The 18,927-nt window shown below is 40.2% G+C and overlaps 1 protein-coding gene across 1 annotated transcript in view; it reads left to right on the top strand.

Moving 5' to 3' along the window:
* Positions 1-18,927, top strand: part of LOC126227561 (dynein regulatory complex subunit 3-like) — a 150,026-nt gene that overhangs the window by 116,204 nt on the left and 14,895 nt on the right. The window contains exon 5 of the mRNA XM_049942273.1: positions 7,962-8,101. Within this exon, the coding sequence (XP_049798230.1) occupies positions 7,962-8,101 (140 nt within the window). The remainder of the gene's footprint in view (positions 1-7,961; positions 8,102-18,927) is intronic.

Raw genomic sequence — 18,927 nt, 5'->3', positions numbered from 1 at the left:
ATTAGCAACATCATTTTGTAGAAAGTGTAAAGAAAGAGGTGGTTTTGGCATTTATGTTAAAAACAATGTCACATGTAGAGCAACTGATGTGTAGAATTATTGTTTAGAACAACATTTGGCAGTATGTGCCCCATAGAATTCTTTTTGAATACCTTCGATGTATAGAAGTTACAATGTACAGAGGACCTTCAGGGGAGTTTTGTCTCTCTTTGAATTTGTCTACCTGCTTTTGTGCTTGTCTGCCTGCTCTCATAATATGCTTATTCATACATAAAAGAGATGTGATGTCCACATATGATTTTTCTTCTGTTGTTAGCTTCGCTACTAGAGTAACTTCATGTACAAGCACACTGACTGATAGTATATTTACACACCAGACCAAAATAGGCGCTAGAGCTACCAGGTAAGTCCTGAATGGTCTCTCTGACCATGTTGGACAAAGACTCACTATAAATAGTGCAAGTATCTGTAAGAATGATAGTGGCCCCAACTGGAAACTAGCTAGGACAATTAATAATGAAACCCTCCAGACTTTTAAATCACATCTCCAGTCCACAGACCGGAGACCTGTGTATAATTTAGAAAATGCTATTTACAAGCGCAGTCTTTTCAGTAATGAAGTGGCACTGATATTTGAAAGCACCTTCCCAAAAAACTATATAAGACCCAAACCACAAAATATACCAAAATGCCCAGGATAACCATTGGTATTAAAATTTGATGCAAAAGAAAAAGGGAGGTGTACATCATCACAAAAAATTCTGACAGCTGCAACCAGCTAAAATCAGTATAAAAATACTGTAAAATACTAAGTAATGTTATTCAGAAGTCAAAAAGTTTGTATCTGTGCTCCAAAATGAAAACAATATGGGAAGCGATAAGGAGTGAGACTGGTGCAAACTGCTCTAGTAGGTCCCAAAACATTGTTCTCAGTAATGAAGGTAAACAAGTACAAACTCAAGAGACTGTGCAAAAAATTTTAATTAGCACTTTTTAAGTGTTGCTGAGAAAACAGGACACAATAGCTCCTTAGAAGAGGCCTTAAAAATACTGAAAGGTCATTACACAAATTCCATAGAGCGGATAGGTATAGCCCCTATAACAGTACAGGAAGTAAGAAAAACCATTATTTCTTCAAATAGCAAAAATTCAGCTGGTATTTACAACATCTCCAGAAAACTGCTAAAAGCCTGCTGCCATCAGTTCGGTGGAGTCATTGCTCATATATTCAATGCCTCTCTGAAACAAGGTATCTTCCCTGACAGGATGAAGTATGCTATTCTACAAAAAAGCTGATGCCTCAGATGTTATAAACTATCATCCTATCTCTCTTTTCCTTGAAAAATTAATACATGCCAGGATTCTCAGTCACCTAGGAAACATTGCAATAATAAAACCAGTTTGGATCCAGAGAAGGATCTCCACAACCAAAGCTATATTTTCATTTACTGATAATGCTTTGGAATGCCTTGACAAAAAGACATTGCCTGTGGTCAGTCATATTATGTGATCTGTCTAAGGCCTTCGAGTGCATCAGTCGTAGGATACTTATACAGAAAGCATGTCACTATGGACTCCGAGGACTATTGGGCAACTGGCTCAAATCCTGACTACAGAGCAGACAACAGAAAATAGTGTAGATGGTAACAACACACAGGGAGGTGGGGTAGAGTCCAAATGGAGAACAGTAAATTATGTAGTTCCATAAATTTGTGTCCTTGGTCCATTGCTATTTCTCACATATATCAGTGACTTCCTTTGTCCTCAAACAAAGCAAGCAAATGTACAATATTTGCTGATGACCCAATCATTGTGATACACAATAAGACATCTCCTGACCTAGAATTAAATGCCAGCTAGTTATAAGAGTGTGTTCTGAATTGCTTCACAGTAAATTCTCTAGCAATAAACCTAAGCATTCATTTCTATTCTGGTCACAAAACTCCACAGGAATAAACATTGCACATGAGAGCCATCAGATACAGAGGGTAGATTGTTTGAAATTCTTGGGTTTACATACAGATAACAGGCTTAACTGGGCACACCCCCTGAAAAAGTTTGGTTCAGCAACATCTGCCATCCAGATAATTACCAAAATTGGAGACACCAATGTCTCAAAATCTGCTTACTTTGGCTACTTCCATTCACTTATGTGTTATGGAATAATCTTCTGGGGCAATTCACCACTGTTGAAAAAAGTCTTGACAAATCAGAAAAAGGTTGTCCAAATTTTGTGTGGAGTGCCTACAAGAACCTCATGTCACAACCTTTTTAAACAAATAGGAATACTAACCACTTCTTCACAATATCTCTTTTTGATCATGACATTCATGCTTCACAATCCTTCTCAATATAAAATGAATGAAACACACCATCATCATAATGCAAGAAGGAAATGTGACATACACTGTGACCTAAAAAATTTGTCTCTGGTGCAAAAAGGTGTAAAATACACAAGCACAAAAATCTTCAATGCACTTCAAAGCAATATTAAGTGTCTACACGGTAGTAAGTACTATTTAAAAGTAAGCTAATGGATTTCTTGCTTGAAAAAACTTTCTATTCTCTGGAAGAATTTTATAGCAGAGATAACTAACATTATTTAACGTGTATTATTGTGTATTCTGGATTCAGTATATTTTGCTGCTTTAATTAGATCAATTGGTGATCTGTAAGTCAGGAAGATGGTCACTTTTACTTTGTAAAAAATTGTTTGGATAAGATCTGAAAATTGATTCTTAGGCTCTGTTTTTGAGTGTAAACTTACTGTGTTCCTTTATTATTATTTTCAGTTTGTATTCTTAATCTTTGTTTCTACATCTACATCTATACTCCGCGAGCCACCTTACGGTGTGTGGCGGAGGGTACTTATTGTACCACTATCTGATCCCCCCTTCCCTGTTCCATTCACGAATTGTGCGTGGGAAGAACGACTGCTTGTAAGTCTCCGTATTTGCTCTAATTTCTCGGATCTTTTCGTTGTGATCATTACGCGAGATATATGTGGGCGGTAGTAATATGTTGCCCATCTCTTCCCGGAATGTGCTCTCTCGTAATTTCGATAATAAACCTCTCCGTATTGCGTAACGCCTTTCTTGAAGTGTCCGCTTGTTCAGCATCTCCGTAACGCTCTCGCGCTGACTAAATGTCCCCATGACGAATCGCGCTGCTTTTCGCTGGATCATGTCTATCTCTTCTATTAATCCAACCTGGTAAGGGTCCCATACTGATGAGCAATACTCAAGAATCGGACGAACAAGCGTTTTGTAAGCTACTTCTTTCGTCGATGAGTCACATTTTCTTAGAATTCTTCCTATGAATCTCAACCTGGCGCCTGCTTTTCCCACTATTTGTTTTATGTGATCATTCCACTTCAGATCACTCCGGATAGTAACTCCTAAGTATTTTACGGTCGTTACCGCTTCCAATGATTTACCACCTATGGCATAATCATACTGGAATGGATTTCTGCCCCTATGTATGCGCATTATATTACATTTATCTACGTTTAGGGAAAGCTGCCAGCTGTCGCACCATTCATTAATCCTCTGCAGGTCTTCCTGGAGTACGTACGGGTCTTCTGATGTTGCTACTTTCTTGTAGACAACCGTGTCATCTGCAAATAGCCTCACGGAGCTACCGATGTTGTCAACTAAGTCATTTATGTATATTGTAAACAATAAAGGTCCTATCACGCTTCCTTGCGGTACTCCCGAAATTACCTCTACATCTGCAGATTTTGAACCGTTAAGAATGACATGTTGTGTTCTTTCTTCTAGGAAATCCTGAATCCAATCACAAACCTGGTCCGATATTCCGTAAGCTCGTATTTTTTTCACTAAACGTAAGTGCGGAACCGTATCAAATGCCTTCCTGAAGTCCAGGAATACGGCATCAATCTGCTCGCCAGTGTCTATGGCACTGTGAATTTCTTGGACAAATAGGGCGAGCTGAGTTTCACATGATCTCTGTTTGCGGAATCCATGTTGGTTATGATGAAGGAGATTTGTATTATCTAAGAACGTCATAATACGAGAACATAAAACATGTTCCATTATTCTACAACAGATTGACGTAAGCGAAATAGGCCTATAATTATTCGCATCTGATTTATGACCCTTCTTGAAAATGGGAACGACCTGCACTTTCTTCCAGTCGCTAGGTACTTTACGTTCTTCCAGAGATCTACGATAAATTGCTGATAGAAAGGGGGCAAGTTCTTTAGCATAATCACTGTAGAATCTTACGGGTATCTCGTCTGGTCCAGATGCTTTTCCGCTACTAAGTGATAGCAGTTGTTTTTCAATTCCGATATCGTTTATTTCAATATTTTCCATTTTGGCGTCCGTGCGACGGCTGAAGTCAGGGACCGTGTTACGATTTTCCGCAGTGAAACAGTTTCGGAACACTGAATTCAGTATTTCTGCCTTTCTTCGGTCGTCCTCTGTTTCGGTGCCATCGTGGTCAGCGAGTGACTGAATAGGGGATTTAGATCCGCTTACCGATTTTACATATGACCAAAACTTTTTAGGGTTCTTGTTTAGATTGTTTGCCAATGTTTTATGTTCGAATTCGTTGAATGCTTCTCTCATTGCTCTCTTTACACTCTTTTTCGCTTCGTTCAGCTTTTCCTTATCAGCTATGATTCGACTACTCTTAAACCTATGATGAAGCTTTCTTTGTTTCCGTAGTACCTTTCGTACATGATTGTTATACCACGGTGGATCTTTCCCCTCGCTTTGGACCTTAGTCGGTACGAACTTATCTAAGGCGTACTGGACGATGTTTCTGAATTTTTTCCATTTTTGTTCCACATCCTCTTCCGGAGAAATGAACGTTTGATGGTGGTCACTCAGATATTCTGCGATTTGTGCCCTATCACTCTTGTTAAGCAAATATATTTTCCTTCCTTTCTTGGCATTTCTTATTACACTTGTAGTCATTGTTGCAACCACTGACTTATGATCACTGATACCCTCTTCTACATTCACGGAGTCGAAAAGTTCCGGTCTATTTGTTGCTATGAGGTCTAAAACGTTAGCTTCACGAGTTGGTTCTCTAACTATCTGCTCGAAGTAATTCTCGGACAAGGCAGTCAGGATAATGTCACAAGAGTCTCTGTCCCTGGCTCCAGTTCTGATTGTGTGACTATCCCATTCTATACCTGGTAGATTGAAGTCTCCCCCTATTACAATAGTATGATCACGAAACTTCTTCACGACGTTCTGCAGGTTCTCTCTGAGGCGCTCAACTACTACGGTTGCTGATGCAGGTGGTCTATAGAAGCATCCGACTATCATATCTGACCCACCTTTGATACTTAACTTAACCCAGATTATTTCACATTCGCATTCGCTAATAACTTCACTGGATATTATTGAATTCTTTACTGCTATAAATACTCCTCCACCATTGGCATTTATCCTATCCTTGCGGTATATATTCCATTCTGTGTCTAGGATTTCGTTACTGTTCACTTCCGGTTTTAACCAACTTTCCGTTCCTAATACTATATGCGCACTATTTCCTTCAATAAGCGATACTAATTCAGGAACCTTGCCCTAGATACTCCAGCAGTTTACCAATATTACATTAACTTTTCCTGTTTTTGGTCTCTGAGGACGGACGTTCTTTATCAACGATGATGATGTTCTCTCTGGTAAGCCGTCAGGTATTTTATCGTTTCGCCCAAGGGGGGGTCCCTCTAACCTAAAAAACCCCCGTGTGCACGCCACACGTACTCTGCTACCCTAGTAGCTGCTTCCGGTGTGTAGTGCACGCCTGACCTGTCTAGGGGGGCCCTACAGTTCTCCACCCAATAACGGAGGTCGATGAATTTGCAACCATTATAGTCGCAGAGTCGTCTGAGCCTCTGGTTTAGACCCTCCACACGGCTCCAAACCAGAGGACCGCGATCGACTCTGGGCACTATGCTGCAGATATTAAGCTCAGCTTCCACTCCGCGTGCGATGCTGGTTGTCTTCACCAAATCAGCCAGCCGCCGGAAGGAACCAAGGATGGCCTCAGAACCCAAGCGGCAGGCTTTCCTGATGGAAAAAAAAAATGTAATAATGAATTAAATGTTTTGCCTCATTTCACATCCATCCATTACCACGCAAAAATGGATCTATGGAATATATAGTGTAATAAATAAATGAATAAATAGATCCGTTGCATTTTCTAAGTATTCTGACAATAAATTACACTCTTGGTTTGCTTTCCCCACAACGTTATGTATGTGGTTGTTCCAAATTTAAGTTATTTGTAATTGTAATCCTGAATTATCTATTTGAGATCACAGCATTTTAGTGGATTCTTTTTGGTGCTCATGTGGATGACTTCACACTTTTCATGATAGAATCAACTGCCACGTTTTGCGGCATATAGATATCTTCTCTAAACCATTTTGCAATGTGTTTTGATCATCTGATGGCTTAACATGACAGTAAATGACAGCATCATCTGCAAACAATCTAAGAAGACTGCTCAGATTGTCTCCTAAATCGTTTATGTGAATCAGGAACAACATAGGCCTATAACATTTCCTTGGGGAATGCCAGATATTACTTCTGTTTTACTCAATGATTTTCCATCAGTTATTATGAAATGCGATCATTCTGACAGAAATCACAAGTCCAGTAACACAACTGCGATGATACTACCTAAGCACAAAGTTTAATTAGGACTTGCTTCTAAAGGAACACTGTCAAAAGCCTTTTGGAAACCTAAAAAATATGCAATCAATCTGAAGTCCCCTGCTCACTACATGCATTCATCGTTGTTTGTGAGCACTGGAAGAGGGCTTCTAAGTATTGTTCGTTGAAGAACAGGTCTGATAATTTATTCAACAATAACAGTACAGGGTGATTCAAAAGGCAAGAACAAATTTCAGTTGTTTCTTACAGAAAAACTATAAAAACTGAAATACATTGTGTATGTTAATGGATAAAGGAAGGTCCAGAGTTTTATGTTTGTACAGATACTGTACCATACACTCGACATAAGCACTGTGCGTTGCTCAAGAACCATTAAAACAGTAGTTGATTTCATTCCATGCATGAATCAACTGGTCCCTGTATATTGAACAACAATTCTATTTCTCAGCTCTTGAAGAGTAGCTGCCATTGATGGGACAAAAGCTTTGTCTTTTATGTACCCCCACAGAAAAAAATTGCAGGGTGAAGTCTGGTGACCTGGAAGGCCAAAAACGAATAACATTGGATTGACTTCACGTACATTCCAACACATAAAATGATTTCTCTTGTGTTGTAGTTGCCATATTGCTCCAAACATACAATGGCACAATTATGTCATAGCTTTGAACCTTTGTCTATCCAGTGACATGTGCAATGTGTTTCTATTTTTTTATAGATTGTGTGTAATACAATTGAAATCTGTTCTTTAATCACCATTTTATCATAGAGTAGTATTATTATATTATTAATTAAGTAGGCTGGATAGGCATGAATCATATAGTCGAGAGTCTACTGTACTTGAAAATCTATATGTTATGAATGCTTGCTTGTTACCAGAACACATCCAGAAATATTGCAGTCAAAAGAAAACAAAGTTGGTGTGAAAGATATTGCAGATAGAAAATAAACTATGGGAAAGAAACACCTATGCCAAGCAATCCGCTGCATTTTGCCAAACCAAAGTATAATGCCCCGTTTTTGCAAGCAGACAGTAAATTGCCATGAGGTTGAACTAAAGTTTAATTTTATGAAGCTGACTACAAAAAGGTCCTGATATTTCCTGTGCAAAATGAACTACAAAATATGCCTATGGCTATATTTTGAGATTTTGGAGTTTGGAATACACAACATATTTCATTTATGAGAAATTGCATTGTAAATTTTGTACATGTAGTTTTAGTAAATTAATTATTCTATTATTTTAATTTTTCACAATAAAGTATTTAAAAAATTGTATATGACAAGCCTCTCTGTCCAATTATGCAGATAATGACTGACAAAGAGGCACTGAACAAAGCAACAGGTGGCTCACACGATTATCACACACAAATAATTAATGGCCGTGAAGACGTACTCGTCAAGACAGCAAAGAAATGGGCCAGCGATACGTGTGCAGATATACACAGGTAAGTACATATTACAAATAACTTTATTTGTGAGTAATTGCGCATAATCAGAGAGCTAAAACTGTTGTCATATAGCTATGCACAACAGACTCTCTAAAGAATTGCATTATAATCAAACAATAGAAACTCCAGGTTGAAAATATCAACAATATAAGGAAAATATAGATTGCTACTTACTGTAAAAGTGAGACTTCAAGTTACAGATAGGCCAGGGTGCGATTTGTGCTTCTACCAGTGGAGAGGATGTCTTAATGGGTTAGTAGAATTATATATGTTACTAGCTTGGACTGTGGCGTTACGCATGGTTAAACAGCTATTTATAAATAGATGTTAATGCTGAAACTCACTATTGACGCGAATGCATTATCAGAAAAGCCATCCCTTGTTATATCTTTAAAAGTACATTGTAGGTAAAGCTTATTTACAAAATCATCTACATACGGGTACAGATATACGAGGGGAATTCAAAACGTAGAGGCACATTTGTGAAAAGTTGTACTTATTCTGATGATAGAAAACTGAAACATATTAATAGTGTTAATAGTAAGACTTATTAATAACTTTCAGTGTTCAGCTCCACAAATTTACATTATATGTAAAGTTTTACTCCAGTGCGTGGGAAATAATTATCCCAGGTTGGGATGCATAAACTAAAACCAGAGGAGGGGATGGTCTGATGCAGAGGGGGGGAAATCCACCCCATCCCCCCCTGCAAATCACACAGTGTGATAGGCACAAATAAAAGATACTTAGACATTAGCTTTTGGCCACAGCCTTCATCAGGAAAGGGAACACACACACATTCATTCACACAAGCAAGATTATCTCATGCACACGACAGTCAGGAGCAGCAGTTTCAGGAAGCTGTGGGACTGAGTTGTGAGGAGGGGGCTGGGGGGTACGGGTAGCGAGAACGGGAAATGGAAAAGTATAGGAGCAGGGAAGGGGAAAGATGATGGGTGCATTGGCAGAGGGCGGCACACAGAAAGAGTGTAAAATGAGATTAGGGAGGCTGTGATAGGACAGAGGGGCTGGAAACGCTTGGGTGGAGGATGTGGGAACAGTATGTTACCTAAGGTTAACGCCTGGATAATTTCAGGACTGAAAAATGGTTTTAAGGATAACTCCGACCTGTGCAGTTCAGGAAAGGCGGTGGAGGAGGGGAGAATCCAGATGGCTCGAGTAGAGAAACAGGCATTGAAATCAAGCATGCATCTTGTGCTACAGTGTGGTCTAGTTTGCTCTTGGCCATAGTTTTGTGGTGGCTGTTCATCCTGGTGGACTGCTGGTTGGTAGTCATACCAATATAAAAATCTCTGCAATGATTTCACCAGAGCTGGTATATGACTTGACTGTTTCCACTTGTGGCCTGGCCTCTGGCGCAGTAGGATAAGCTTGTGACAGGACTGGAATACTAAGTGCTGTGTGGGTTGATTTGGCAGGTCTTGGACCTGGGTCTTCCACAAGGATATGATCCCTGCGGCAAGTGCTTGGGATTGGAAGTGGCATAGGGATGGACTAGGATGATGTGGAGGTTGGCTGGCGATGGAACACCACTTTAGGAGGCATGGACAGGATGTTAGGTAGGATTTCTCTTATTTCAGGGCATGATGATAGATAATCAATGCCCTGATGAAGAATGCGGTTCTGTTGTCCCAGTCCAGGGTGGTAATGAGTAATAAAGGAGGTGCTGCTTTGTAGTGCATCTTGTGTGAGGTGGAAAGATTGGGGTTGTGAGGACAAATGGCATGGGAGATCTGTTTGTGGACTAGGTCTGAAGGATACTGCCTGTCTGTGAAGGCTGTGGTGAGACCTTCAGCATTCTGGGCAAGGGAGATCCTCTTGCTACAGACCAGGGACCAAGCTGTATGGGAGAAATTTTTTGGTGTCGGAGGGATGACAGCTGTCAAAATGCAGGTACTTCATTGGTGGTTGGTGAGTTTAATGTGAACTGAGGTATGGATGAAGCCATCAGGTAGGTGGAGGTCAACATGCAGGGAGGTGGCGTGCTAGGTTGAGGAGGACCAGGTAAAGCAGACGGGAGATAAGGTGTTGAGTTTGTGAAGGAATGAGGATAGCGTGTCTCGGCTCTCAGTCCAGATTGTGAAGATATCATCAGTGAACCTGAGCCATACCACAGGTTTGGGGTTTTGGGAGGCTAGGAAAGTTTCCTCTAGATGACTCATAAACAGTTTGGCTCAGGAGGGTGCCATGTAGGTGCCCATGGCTTTGCAACAGATTTGTTTGTGTACCTTCCCTTCAATGGAGAAATAGTTGTGAGTTAGGATAAAATCAGTAAGGTGTATGAGGAATGAGGTAGTGAGTTTGGAGTCTGAAGGACATTGTGAAAGGTCATGTCCAACATCGCCAAGACCATGGGCATGAGACATTTTGGTGTATAGGGAAGTGGTGCCAACAGTGACAAGTAAGGATCCAGGAGGTAAAGAGATGAGGATGGTGGAGAGGTAGTGAAGGAGGTGGTTGGTGTCTTTGAGATGGAAGGCTAGATTACAGGCAACTTGATGGGGGTGTTGATCAATGAGGGCTGAAATTCTTTCAGTGGAAACACAATAATCAACTACACTGGGGCATCAAGGATTGTTGGGTTTGTGGTTTCTGGGAAGCATGTAGAAAGTGGTTGTGCCAGGTGTCATAGGGGTTAGAGGGGAAATGGATTCAGGGGAGAGGTTATGTGAGGAGTCATATAATTGTCAGAGGGCTTCTGCTAGGTATTCACTGTGATTCATAACAATGATGGTGAAATCTTTGTCTGCAGGTAGGATAATTAGGTCAGGATTTGTTTTGAGGTTGTGTATGGCTGTCCTGTCTTCTGCTGAAAAGTTGGCATTCCAAGGAAGGGACCTAGGGAAACATGATGAGTTTAAGTCACAGCTGTTTCCTCTATGTCCACTTCTGTTTCTTGCTGGGCGCTTCATAACTGTCCGCGCCGCATCGAGTGTTTCGTTCGTGGTCCACACCCACCAGATGCAGCTCCCATGGTGCCTTCTGGTCACTGGTGTTCCAACCAATGTCCGCAGCTGACTTGGATGCCCTCTAGAGTCATGGTTGTCATCTCAGGAGTTTTAGCATGAATCTGTAGTGTCTGGTGCTCTGTCTTGTGGCTGTTTTCTTGGTCCACATCCCTGTTTCTTATGAAATCTCGATGTGTTTTACACTGAGTTTTCAGAAGTTCAATAGCCAGATCCCAGGCCATGCTGAGCTGGTATCCAGTGTCACGGTTGATGAGATTCTCTGTGATATTTATCTCAATGGACTCTTTTATGACACTGTCCCAATATCTAGGGGTCTGTGTGACAATCTTGGTGTCACTGTAGTTCATCGAGTGTCTGAGCTCTAGACAGTGTTCTGCTATGGCTGATTTGGTTGCCTGTCTGAGTCTGGTGTGCCTCTGCTGTTCTTTACACCTGATGTCCACACTCCTGGTGGTCTGGCTGATGTATGACATCCTATACTCGCGTGGTATGTTGTAAATGCCTGACTTCTGTAACCCCAAGTCATCCTTTACATTCTCCAACATTGTCCCAATCTTAGTGGGTGGGCAAAATACTCTCTTGATGTCATGTTTCTTGAGAATTCTGCTGATCTTAGCAGAGTTGCCACCCTCTTCTCATCTTCTTGTTCACACACACACACACACACACACAAACACACACACACACACACACACACACACACACACACACAATTCTGTCTGCCCTGGCCAGAATGCAGTGAATAAATGGCAGGAAAAGGCTGCCAGCTACGGTATTCAGAGGCTGTGCAGGGCGGAGGGAGATGAGGAGTGGAAAAGGGGAGGCACAGATGAAGAGAAAAGACCAGTAGCTGTGTGCACAGAGAGCAGTGCACTATGTGGGTGAGGGGATGTGAATTGGGAGGAGGTGATAGTACAGAGGTAGTTGAAACTGTTGGGCAGAAGCTGCGGGACAGTAGGTTACCACAGGCTTAAGCCGGGATAATTTCAAGAGCAGAGAATTTGTTGTAATGATAACTCCCATCTGCACAGTTTGGAAAAGCTTCTGGAGGAGGGGAGGTTACAAATGGCCTAGGTTGTGAAGCAGCAATTGGAATCAAGCACGTTATGTTCAGCTGCATGTTGTGCTATAGGGTGGTCAACCACGCTCTTGGTCAGAGTTTGGTGGTGGCTGTTCATTCTGGTGGACTGTTTTTTTTGTAGTCATACCAACATAAAAACCTATGCAATGATTGCAGCAGGGCTGTATATGGCATGGGTCCTTTCACAGGTGGCCCGACCTCTGATGCAACAGTGTAAACCTGTGGCAGGCCTGGAATAGGCAGTGCTCAGTCACTGGATTGGGCAGGTTTTGGACCTGGGTCTTCTACAGGGATATGATCCCTGTGGCAAGGAGCTGGGGTTGGCAGTGGCATAGGGATGGACTAGGATGTTGTGGAAGTTGGATGGGCAGTGGAACACCACTTTATGAGGGGTGGAAAGGATATTGATTTCAGGGCATGATTATAGGAATTAAAGCCCTGACAAAGGATGTGGTTCTGTTGTTCCAGTCTGGAATAGGATAGGGAGACAAAGGGGACATTCGTTTGCAGCTGGTTCTTGGGGATGGTAGAAGGATTGGGGTTGTGTAGGGAAAAGGCATGGGATATCTGTTTGCAGCTTAGGTCTGGAGGCTAGTACCTTACTGTGAAGGCCTTTGTGAGACCTTTGGAATACTGGGCAAGGGAGTTATTGCCAATGCAGATAAGCCATCCCTGGGTAGCCAGGCTGTATGGGAGGGATTTTTTGGTGTAGAAAGATGGCAACTGTAGAAGTGCAGGCTGTTTGATGCTTCATTGGTGTCCAAAGTGACTATAAAAAGACCAGAACTAACATTTAAACCAAACGATAGCATCTTGAACTGCTAATGTGACTGGCAAATATGACAGCAGTGTATTTGCATGATCTCTTTCCCAAGGAAATCTTCCAGTGTTGTGACTGGTTAAGAATCTAACACCATAGAAATTCTAAATCTTTTATTCAATGTTTTCTGGCTGAGTTTGTTTGAAAATAATAATTTTATTTATTGCTCTGGCATCTAGAACAAGTCTCGTACTTCTGTCAGGTTTAGAAACTGTGAATAACAAACTGCAATATGGGATCAATTCTGGTTCCAAAATTTCTGGAAATAGCATCTTCCTGATCTCTGGCCACTTGGCCCAGGGGACATTATAGGAAGCATGACAACATTTTTTGTGTGAATATACATTCACTTTACATTCATATTCATGTATGACCCCAGGTCTTTCTTCAAATACCACTGCAAATTCTTGGAAAATATATATCACTCACTTCTCTGAGTGTCATTGAGATACTCAAATTCATTATCTTTGTGTACAATTTCTCAGCACACTGAAAACAGTTCCAATGTGTTCAGTGGTTTATCACTGAGCTCACCAACATATTGTGATATTGTGTTTTTACTGTTTGGCACAAGTGCCAATGACACTCATCACTACGAATGAAATTGGCAATGATGTCATCACAGCATTTTCTCAAATGGAGTTGGTCCTAGAATCCCCCTGATCTATTAGGTTCATCCCTACCAAATATTTGATTAGCAAACTATTGACTACAAAAAATGAGTACTCTAACTTCATTTCCTCTACTTACAGGGCCTGCCACTTCATTGGTTTGGACCTGAGACTAACCACTCCCAGATCCAGCATCCATTTACAGGCATTTTGGTACCTTTGTATGCCCACAAATCATTCTAAAGATACCCACCAACATGGCACTTAATTGAGCACCTGTGAACAGGATTAGGTTATTATCAATTTGGCAACCATTGCATAAAGTCATATCATCCTTTTGCTATACATTTTGGATCGTATTGTTCACTATCTCTCCAATACATCTAACAAAGTCTTCTTGTAAGAGGTTAATTTGCCCCCTGTGTCCACAAGGATTTTAGATTCTTTTTCAATAGCACACTGCTGCACAGTTTTTGTAAAAAGCTGTATGAAAATATTTCTTGAGTGATGAATTGTGGCTAATCATCTGCTAAAAGTTTAATTAATTCTTTTAGAAAGCTCCTTAAGAGAAGCTATCTGTGCTTTTGATATTTGATCTAAAGCAATTTTGGTTTCCTCACTTAAACTTTTGACTAAATCCTGTGTTCCAGACTGTGCTGCTGAATACACTGAATTGTGGGATGCAGTTTGCTGTAACTGGCAGAAGGCTTCTCTTACAGCAGAATGCAGTTTAGTCTGACAGTTAGAAAGGTTTTCTTGATTTGTAGCAACAATTACATTAGATTCAGCAATTTGTTGTCTAATTGTTTTAGTTTCATTATGAGATTTTTTGACCTCTGAGCATTTGATTCTTAACAGATTAGCAGATGCAACATTTTCAGAAGAACCTGAAGCAGGCTGCTCTACCAATATTTTGTACTGTTCAGTTTCGCTATCAGAATGCTGATCATTATTTGCATTGATGTCATTTTCAACTTCAGTGAGCTCTGTGTCCACATCCCTAGCATTTCTTTCTGCATGACATCAAGTACTAACAGATATTTTTGAGATGATAACAGATTTCTCCACTTACTCATGAAGATATCACATAGCAACACACAAATTTATATAGAAGTAAGTTAACAGGTTTCAGATCAGGAAGCAGTCTAAAATAATGAGAGCAGAGCTTGTGCACAACAAACTTGCATCTACTTAGGCCATACAAAGTATCAGCAAAGAATGTGATAATGAACCCAGTAATTTTAATAATTTGGAAATTGAATTGCATAAGCTGAAAGATGAGATTTTGAATGAAAAAACATTTCTATTTTTACTGTTAAAGATAACAGAAAAACAATAAAGCATTAATTTTACACAGAAATACACAAACGCAATATCTGTAAATATATAAGAATGAGTTCCTACAACTAGAAAAATGATGTCTGTGGTTCGGTCACCATTGCTGTATGTCATTTTTCTTACTTACTACAATGTATAGTTGCTTTTATGATGTTAAGTATTTTGCCATGTGCACAGAAATTGGTAAGGACATTGTATCAAGTAAAGGATGTTTAATAGATATTATAATAACAATACTTGGGTATTAAATATTACTTTTTCATTTTTTGCTCTTCCTTAATGAAAATAAAATCTTTATACACAAGCTGCTAATCATGGCCATTTTTACAGTGCCATGTAATAGAAAGATTAACACATGTAACCAAAAAGGACCATGTAGACATGTCTGTACTCTATCATGGTTAAAACAGGAGAGAGAGAGAGATTACATGAACTCACCATGCACTGCTGAGAGGACAAAATTAGATGAGGATTGAAAACAGTTTAAATTGGGCAGTTACAAAAGACAGTTTGTTTCTGTTCACTTGCGGCTTATTAATTATTCTCTTTTGCTGCTACTATACATAGTTCATTCATATCACTTTTTGAGGCAAAGAGGATATTACAGTGTCTAAATCACAGTAGATTTATTTATTTCTTTGTCCTCTGAAACAGTCTTGTACAAGACACACACATGGTGATGCACAAAACATACATTTGAAATTTGGGATTCTACCTATCGGTTTTCTGCTGAGTAGTCACTTTCTAACCAGTAGTCCCATACAAGCAAATCAGTAGTGTCTTTATGTAACGTTCTCATAATGTAGGTGGTTGGGCTGTGCGTGGCTCTGATAAAAAGAATAGTTTGATGTAGTCTTAGGTTCGAGCTAAGCTCTTCACTTGACAAGTCCCATTCTCCACTTGTCTCCCATAGTGTTATGCTATTCTTCAATTTTCTATTGGCTGAAGGCTGTCCCCACCAAAATATATTGTTCCTTCGTTCTACAGACATGATTTGTCTCAACTTGACCTTCCAAGATTAAAATAGTGTATTACAAGAATATTTAAAAAAAGAAATGTTATAAGCATTTGGTTACACTCAGACCATGCACAATAAATATAAATAAAGATTTGTTTGTAAGTATATAAGCCAGTATTATTATGCAAATACACTTACATTAACTGACAACAGGTTTCTGCTAAATATTGTTTAAACAATTATTTATGCCTGCTTGACAGAAGTGTCTTATGGCACTCTTATAATAATGGTGTCAGCTAACACAAACGATTGACCATAAATAAATACACAAGTATCACAAAATGTGAGGTATTCTCATTGCATTCATATGCTGTGATGTTGGGAAGAATACAATGTTCTGACAAACATTTCCATAATAAGAAAAGATAAATAATATGTCATAAATCAATAAATAAAACAGATACAGATATGTTGCTTCCAGGGGTGATAGCTATTGTACCCCCATGAACCATGGACCTTGCTGTTGGTGGGGAGGCTTGCGTGCCTCAGCGATACAGATGGCTGTACCATAGGTGCAACCACAACGGAGGGGTATCTGTTGAGAGGCCAGACAAACATGTGGTTCCTGAAGAAGGGCAGCAGCCTTTTCAGTAGTTGCAGGGGCAACAGTCTGGATGATTGACTGATCTGGCCTTGCAACACTAACCAAAACGGCCTTGCTGTGATTGTACTGTGAACAGCTGAAAGCAAGGGGAAACTACAGCTGTAATTTTTCCCGAGGGCATGCAGCTTTATTGTATGGTTAAATGAAGATGGCGTCCTCTTGGGTAAAATATTCTGGAGGTAAAATAGTCCCCCATTCGGATCTCCGGGCAGGTACTACTCAAGAGGACTTGGTTATCAGGAGAAAGAAAACTGGTGTTCTATGGATCGGAGCGTGGAATGTCAGATCCCTTAATCGGGCAGGTAGGTTAGAAAATTTAAAAAGGGAAATGGATGGGTTAAAGTTAGATATAGTGGGAATTAGTGAAGTTCGGTGGCAGGAGGAACAAGACTTTTGGTCAGGTGAATACAGGGTTATAAATACAAAATCAAATAGGGGTAATTCAGGAGTAGGTTTAATAATGAATAAAAAAATAGGAGTGCGGGTAAGCTACTACCAACAGCATAGTGAACGCATTATTGTGGCCAAGATAGACATGAAACCCATGCCTACTACAGTAGTACAAGTTTATATGCCAACTAGCTCTGCAGATGGTGAAGAAATTGATGAAATGTATGATGAGATAAAAGAAATTATTCAGGTAGTGAAGGGAGACGAAAATTTAATAGTCATGGGTGACTGGAATTCGAGAGTAGGAAAAGGGAGAGAAGGAAACATAGTGGGTGAATATGGATTGGGGGAGAGAAATGAAAGAGGAAGCCGTCTGGTAGAATTTTGCACAGAGCATAACTTAATCATTGCTAACACTTGGTTCAAGAATCATAAAAGAAGGTTGTATACATGGAAGAATCCTGGAGATACTAGAAGGTATCAGATAGATTATATAATGGTAAGACAGAGATTTAGGAACCAGGTTTTAAATTGTAAGACATTTCGAGGGGCAGATGTGGACTCTGACCACAATCTGTTGGTTATGACTGTAGATTAAAACTTAAGAAACTGCAAAAAGGTGGCAATTTAAGGAGATGGGACCTGGATAAACTGACTAAACCAGAGGTTGTAGAGAGTTTCAGGGAGAGCATAAGGGAACAATTGACAGGAATGGGGGAAAGAAATACAGTAGAAGAAGAATGGGTAGCTCTGAGGGATGAAGTAGTGAAGGCAGCAGAGGATGAAGTACGTAAAAAGACAAGGGCTAGTAGAAATCCTTGGGTAACAGAAGAAATATTGAATTTAATTGATGAAAGGAGAAAATATAAAAACGCAGTAAATGAAGTAGGGAAAAGGGAATACAAACGTCTCAAAAATGAGATCGACAGGAAGTGCAAAATGGCTACGCAGGGATGGCTAAAGGACAACTGTAAGGATGTAGAGGCTTATCTCATGAGGGGTAAGATAGATACTGCCTACAGGAAAATTAAAGAGACCTTTGGAGAAAAGAGAACCACTTGTATGAATATCAAGAGCTCAGATGGAAACCCAGTTCTAAGCAAAGAAGGGAAAGCAGAAAGGTGGAAGGAGTATATAGAAGGTCTATACAAGGGCGTTGTACTTGAGGACAATATTATGGAAATGGAAGAGGATGTAGATGAAGATGAAATGGGAGATACGATACTGCATGAAGAGTTTGACAGAGCACTGAAAGACCTGAGTTGAAACAAGGCCCCGGGAGTAGACAACATTCCATTGGAACTACTGACGGCCTTGGGAGAGCCAGTCCTGACAAAACTCTACCATCTGGTGAGCAAGATGTATGAGACAGGCGAAATACCCTCAGACTTCAAGAAGAATATAATAATTCCAATCCCAAAGAAAGCAGGTGTTGACAGATGTGAAAATTACCGAACTATCAGTTACTAAGTCACAGCTGCAAAATACTAACGCGAATTCTTTACAGACGATTGGAAAAACTGGTAGAAGCTGACCTCGGCAAGATCAGTTTGGATTCCGCAGAAATGTTGGAACACGTGAGGCTATACTGACCCTACGACTTATCTTAGAAAATTGATTAAGGAAAGGCAAACCTACATTTCTAGCCTTTGTAGACTTAGAGAAAGCTTTTGACAATGTTGACTGGAATACTCTCTTTCAAATTCTAAAGGTGGGAGGGGTAAAATACAGGGAGCGAAAGGCTATTTACAATTTGTACAGAAACCAGATGGCAGTTATAGGAGTCGAGGGGCATGAAAGGGAAGCAGCGGTTGGGAAGGGAGTGAGACAGGATTGTAGCCTGTCCGCGATGTTATTCAATCTGTATATTGAGCAAGCAGTAAAGGAAACAAAAGAAAAATTCGGAGTAGGTATAAAGTCCATGGAGAAGAAATAAAAACTTTGAGGTTTGCCGATGACATTGTAATTGTG

The sequence above is a fragment of the Schistocerca nitens genome, chromosome 1 (genome assembly GCF_023898315.1).
Source record: "Schistocerca nitens isolate TAMUIC-IGC-003100 chromosome 1, iqSchNite1.1, whole genome shotgun sequence".
Classification (NCBI taxonomy): domain Eukaryota; kingdom Metazoa; phylum Arthropoda; class Insecta; order Orthoptera; family Acrididae; genus Schistocerca; species Schistocerca nitens.
Note: the sequence above shows the minus strand (reverse complement) of the source record. Positions and strands in the feature narration are given on the sequence as shown.